Raw genomic sequence first — 6,000 nt, forward strand, 5'->3', positions numbered from 1 at the left:
CAAGTAACAACAGTGATGAATAAAAGTAACACAATAAAACATTTCAATACATCAGATAGACATACTGTTTTTTCCTTAACCTAACAACAGCTAATAAGTTCTCAACTAACGCTTAACAACGGGAGTGAGCGTTTAGCACACTCGCTAGCTACTAGCACACTCGCTAGCTACTTGCATAGTACCGTCACCATTAGCGTTTGTTTTTTTTTTTTAAACAAACAACATTAACATTTCAGGATGCCGATCAGTGGCTTTAACAGTTTCGTCACTCACCAGTGCAAAGCACTTCGTATTCATAAAACTAGCTTCGGCTATCCAAATCTGGCGGCTAATCAGGCAGACACCAACAGCTTCGCTGTTTCAACAGCTACCACGTTTTCCCCACAGGTACAGCTATGGCGCGTGTGTCTAAGCAGCCTTAGCCAGAGCGTTCTCACTCCCGAGGCGTAACATGGCAACGTTTTGTCACGTCCCGCGGCGTTCCTGAGGAACACGAAAGGAGACCTTCGGCGTTCTTATGGTACGCGGCGGGTTATGGCTGGAATCCAGTGCAATGACGCTCCCGCGGGAGTAGACGTTCCAGCCCTGTATTCCAGCCCTAAACCTAACCTTATCCCTAGCCCTGACCATAACCTTATTCCTGACCTTAACCAGGACTTTAATGATGTTAAATAGCGTGTTTCTAAGCGATTTGAAGAAAAAGAGCGAACATGTGTAGGTTCAGTCCAGACGGTTCTCATATTTCCTCTTTTTCCGAGGTCGTCATTTAGGAACGTGGTGGGTAGCCGAAAACGTAATATGGTGACGATTTGTCACCTAGCGTAAAATGTTACGCTTTGGGAGTGAGAACGGGTTGCCTTAGCAGCGCAACCAAACATGAAAACACAAGGCGGGACAAACAATCCCATTGGTTGGACTGCATTTGCATCCAGGTCAAAAAAATAACCTTTGAGAAACAAAAATAAATAAATAACACAAATAAAGCAATTCCATACAAAATAATTTGGATTTTTTCTTTAGAGTCTCTCTCCAATCATGAGTGTTTTTAACTGAACAGAATAAAAACCTTTAATAATAATTACAATAAACAGTCTCTAATTCCATCTGTTTGCCACTGGGCTACACTTCCTGTTGGCTTCAGCTGTTTGGAGTTTCCATTTTCTAAACTTCTACATTCTGAACCTTCTTCAGCTCTGAACAGATGATGAAACACTGAACGATTTCAAGTGTTGAAATCTCCCAATTCTTTGAATCTTTGGGCTGAAGGAGGGACAATACTCGGTGTATCAATGCTCAATCAACAATCATTTATTTCCATACAATTCAACAGTCAGAGCATTACAACGTCCGGACGGGAGAGATGCTACCAGAGGGTCAGGCACATGTCTCAAAATGGTGACGGGTTGCTCAGCTTTTTATAGTCTCTAGTGGCCCCCAGCTAGTCGTAAAAGCCAAAACATCACATTTTTTTCTCTGTTACAGCGCCTAAGTTATGACCTCGGCAGTTGTTTCTCTGCTTTCTGTAAGGTGGGGGTGTGGAACGTAGTCTATCTATCTCCCCTGTCTTTAGACACAGAGTCTCCTGCTTACAACCTTCTCTTCATGATTCAACAATTAAGCATGTCAAGAAAACAGTGTAACACATTCCCAGCAGATTAAGGATACAGAGTGATGCACATTTATCTAATGAACTAATATGTGAATATGTTCTTTTAACTCAAAAGTATAACGAGAACTAAACTACATACAGCTCACACACTCTATATTAAAGGGTATAATATGATCTACAGCAGTATTCTAATTCAACTACTTTGATTACATATATAAGGTAACATATAATAACAGAATAATATCACACAAGCTTACACTTTGTCTAATAAACTTACATCTTTCATTCTTTATACAGATTGAGTGTCTGTGGTTTGTCAGAGATCAGCTGTGATTCTCTGGCAGCAGCACTGAAGTCCAACCCCTCCCATCTGAGACAGCTGGACCTGAGAGGAAACAACCTGAAGGATCCAGATGTGAAGCAGCTGTCTGATCTTCAGCAGAGTCCAGACTGCAGACTGGAGACTCTGCTGTAAGTAGAGTGGTGGAGTGAGTGGGTGGTGCTGTCAGCAGTATTGTACTAAACACAGTCAGTATGAAACAAAGATCCAGTGTTTCCTGTAAAGCTGCAGCTTCTCAGTGAAGCTGTGAGAGGAGAATGGTGACAGGCTTCAGGATTGGACACAAACACTTCCTGTTTCTGACCTTTTATGGTCACTATAGTAACAGCTGACACGCTCTGATAAAACGCTGTCAACAGCCAATCAGCCCTCTGAACAAAGCAGCACGCAGACCAATGACTGCATTCATTTCCAAGTTTAAATGGTAAATGGCCTGTATTTATATAGCGCTTTACTAGTCCCTAAGGACCCCAAAGCGCTTTACATATCCAGTCATCCACCCATTCACACACTGGTGATGGCAAGCTACATTGTAGCCACAGCCGCCCTGGGGCGCACTGACAGAGGCGAGGCTGCCGGACACTGGCGCCACCGGGCCCTCTGACCACCACCAGTAGGCAACGGGTGAAGTGTCTTGCCCAAGGACACAACGACCGAGACTGTCCGAGCCGGGGCTCGAACCGGCAACCTTCCGATTACAAGGCGAACTCCCAACTCTTGAGCCACGATCGCCCCTTAAAGCAGTGAAGAACACAGTCTGTAGGTGAGGAAGAATTTAGTGAGAGCAGATGTTTGGATGGAATTCCTCCACTTAACAGCTGGAACCGTCCATCTAGATTGTTGGGCTTGTTGTTGGGGTTCCTACTAGAGATGGACCGATCCGATATTACGTATCGGTATCTGTCCGATACTGACGTAAATTACTGGATCGGATATCGGTGAGAAATAAAAAATGTAATCCGATCCATTAAATATCAATAAAGCACCTCACAAAACTTGCTACATGGCGTAACTCGGCTCATAACCGTAGCACGTCGCAGCAGTATGCATCACGTGATAGAGCGGTTGTGTGTATTTGTAGCCTCACCAGCATTTCATCTCTACATGTGAAATGCTGCTACACGGCGTAACTCGGCTCATCTCCGAGGAAGTCATCCAATAGAGAATTAAAGCAAGTGTGTAAGTTCATCTCTGAATGTCTGTAAAGCATTCCCACGTTAAGCTTAACAACCAATTAATGGAGCGACTGCCTCTCGCTCTCCTGCTGCTACTTCAATCGTGAAACTGCTTAATGATCAGCTGATCGGTTTTTCTGTCGCGAGTCCGTCTCTCTTGTTTGTTTTTGGTCCACTTTTCACCAGAAAGAGGAAACCAGCGGCTGAACAACAGCAGAACGTTTAAGCTTGATAAGCTGTTGTTAGAATTTATTTAATATTACTTTCTACACCAGGATCTTTTTCTACAGCTGACAGCTGGTAACTGTGCAGGGGCGGATCTAGCAAAGTTTAGCCAGGGGGGCCGATAGGGCATGAACAAGGAAAAGGGGGCACAAAGACAGACTTTTCTTTCTTATTCTCATTTAAAATGTCTGGCTTTTAATAAATAATTATCTGACTCTTATACCCAAAGTTTTAATCTGATGTAAAATATATAGAAGTCCATTACTGTATATAGTAACTGTTAAGTCTAATATACCCTAGTAAGCTATAGTACTTTTTCCTTTGGGAAGGTACCATCTGTGAGTTCTGTAATTCTGTTGAAGAAAGATGTTGAATCTATTTAATTATTCTTGAAAAATAATTTATTTCTGTGCATTTTTTCCCCTGCATCAAATTAAATTTGATTACATCGATTAAGCATCATGAGATGGAGGGTGGTTCCCTATTTTTTTTTTTTGCTGGGAGTTTGCAACCCTATTAGTCAGGTTGCTTAATATTTCTGCTAAGTACTCTTTAAAATACCAGAATAGGGAGGATGTTGCAGGTTTAAGTTTATTAGATTGATCAGTGTTGCTGAACTATGAAATATTTTGGGCGCAGTGTATTTTTTTTACAACAGAATAGCTTTAGTGTTTGTTTGTTTTTTAAACTTGCGTATGAACTTATACAAAATGCAGCAAGATATTAAAAAAACGTTTTATTGATTAAAAAATATCGGATTCATATCGGTATCGGCAGATATCCAAATTTATGATATCGGTATCGGTATCGTACCATCTCTAGTTCCTACAGAGCTCAGAGTGGACACACCAAGGTTCTTCTAATGAATGAAAGTCCAAACTCAAACTAGGAGGGAAAAACATTTTCATCAACTTCAATAAAAATCCAAAGATTAGAAAAAGTGAAGCAACAATGAGTCCTAGTACAGTCCCAGCACTGAAGTCCCTGCTGCTCTTTATACTGGATGTGCTGCATCACTGACTGACAGCTGATGAAGAGTCTCTGGAAACACTCATTTATCTCCTCTGCTCTTCCTTCTTCTCTCTGCAGGTGGGGCTGATGATGGTAAACAGGACGGTGTGTGTGCTGAGAGAGGAGGAGCTGTGTCCTGATGATCCAGAGAGGTTGAAGCAGCAGCAGCTTGTGTGTAGAGACGCTCTGACTGGGCCATGTTACTGGGAGGTGGAGAGGAGAGCTTCATCCAACAGTGACTGACAGAGGAATGAGAAGAAGTGCAGATGACTGTCAGTGCTGCAGAGTGAACTTCTCTGAGAACAGCTCCACTGTCAGACACAATGTAGAGTCCAGCATCATCCCTGTGTGTCCCTCTGGATCTGACAGAGGATCATCAGTGTATCTGGACTGCTCTGCTGCTGCTCTGTCCTTCTACAGTCTCTGCACAGTCTCTGTCTGACTCTGGCTTCAGACCCTCCTGGATCAAACTCACCTGGAAAGACTTTCAAACATCACTCAATAGATTTGAATACAGAATATATTTGATATATACTGTAGACGTACTGTAGAGTTGCAGTTTGTCACTTGTAAATACAGTCTGTGAGCAGCTGTGAGCTGAAAGATCTTTCTAGAAACACGAAATGTTTTCACTCTTCTGTTGCTTTTTCATATATTTCCACAACATTAATATTGATCCCACCTGTCTCACCTGTTTCATGCTTTCATAAATAATAACAGGTCACGTGTGATCTGAGCGCTGCTGTGGTTGCTGTGCTGCACGTCTTCATTTAGATAACAGAGACATCTAGTGGTTCAGAGGGAGAACTGCAGGAGGTGGAGCTGTGTTTTAGCATGGAAAACTTTTTATCTTTTAGGCGCAGATACAAATATGACAAGTATCAGTGTGAGATACAAAAGGTCACATCAGTCAGCAGAGGGAACAGTGATCACACAGCAATGTAAGAATAGAAACATAACAGTGAATCTGGACATGTATACAGAGGGAAGCAAACAAACAGGATGTAACACTACATTAAAGCCACAAATGGGAAGAAAACAAAGCCAAAGGAAAATATATTTGATCTCAGGAATCCAAATCAGATGCTTTAGAGCAGGGGTCGGCAACCCTGGGCACGCGTGTCACAGCTGCCACGTGAAGGGTTAACTGATGGCACGACCATAGCTGGACTGGCCATCGGGCATACTGATGGTGATTTTTTGTTTTTATGGGCCGATGATGTTTTCTTATTTTTTTGTTCTGGTATAAACAATGAAAGGTGGTGGATTGGCCGGATGCTGGTTGATGTGTAGAAATAAGTCAGTTGTTTGGTGGTGGCTATGGTGGAGCTTCCACAGAGGCAGCAGGTGGATGAGGGAAAGGGGAGGCAGGAGGAGCAGAGATCCAAGGCGGCCGCCGGTCAGAGTGTCAGGTGAACTGGACTTCAGGTAAGAAGTTATGACCTGCAGTCTATCTGGGTCAGATATAAACCAAGTTTAGGTGGAGTTTTTTTTCATTGTGCTGACTTTTTACAGTCAGTTGCAATAACTCGTACTGCTACTAGCTAGCATGACGGAGTTTCTATATAGCTGGGTGGTGCTATGATGTTACTGATAGTGAACTTTACAGTGGCTTACAAAAGTATTCGGCCCCTTGAACT

The 6,000-nt window shown here is 42.7% G+C and overlaps 1 protein-coding gene across 1 annotated transcript in view; it reads left to right on the plus strand.

Annotated features, from left to right (window-relative positions):
* The window catches only part of LOC146672785 (protein NLRC3-like), a 203,600-nt gene extending 198,552 nt beyond the window's left edge, over nt 1–5,048 (plus strand). The window contains exons 5-6 of the mRNA XM_085388989.1: nt 1,907–2,080; nt 4,439–5,048. Of these exons, the coding sequence (XP_085245115.1) occupies nt 1,907–2,080; nt 4,439–4,448 (184 nt within the window). The 3' untranslated portion in view covers nt 4,449–5,048. The remainder of the gene's footprint in view (nt 1–1,906; nt 2,081–4,438) is intronic.
* Nucleotides 5,049–6,000: the final 952 nt, after the last annotated feature.

This window comes from Rhamphochromis longiceps, linkage group LG3 (genome assembly GCF_057381845.1).
Source record: "Rhamphochromis longiceps isolate RC_006_pf linkage group LG3, R_longiceps_female_GT1.1, whole genome shotgun sequence".
NCBI classification, from domain to species: Eukaryota; Metazoa; Chordata; class Actinopteri; order Cichliformes; family Cichlidae; genus Rhamphochromis; species Rhamphochromis longiceps.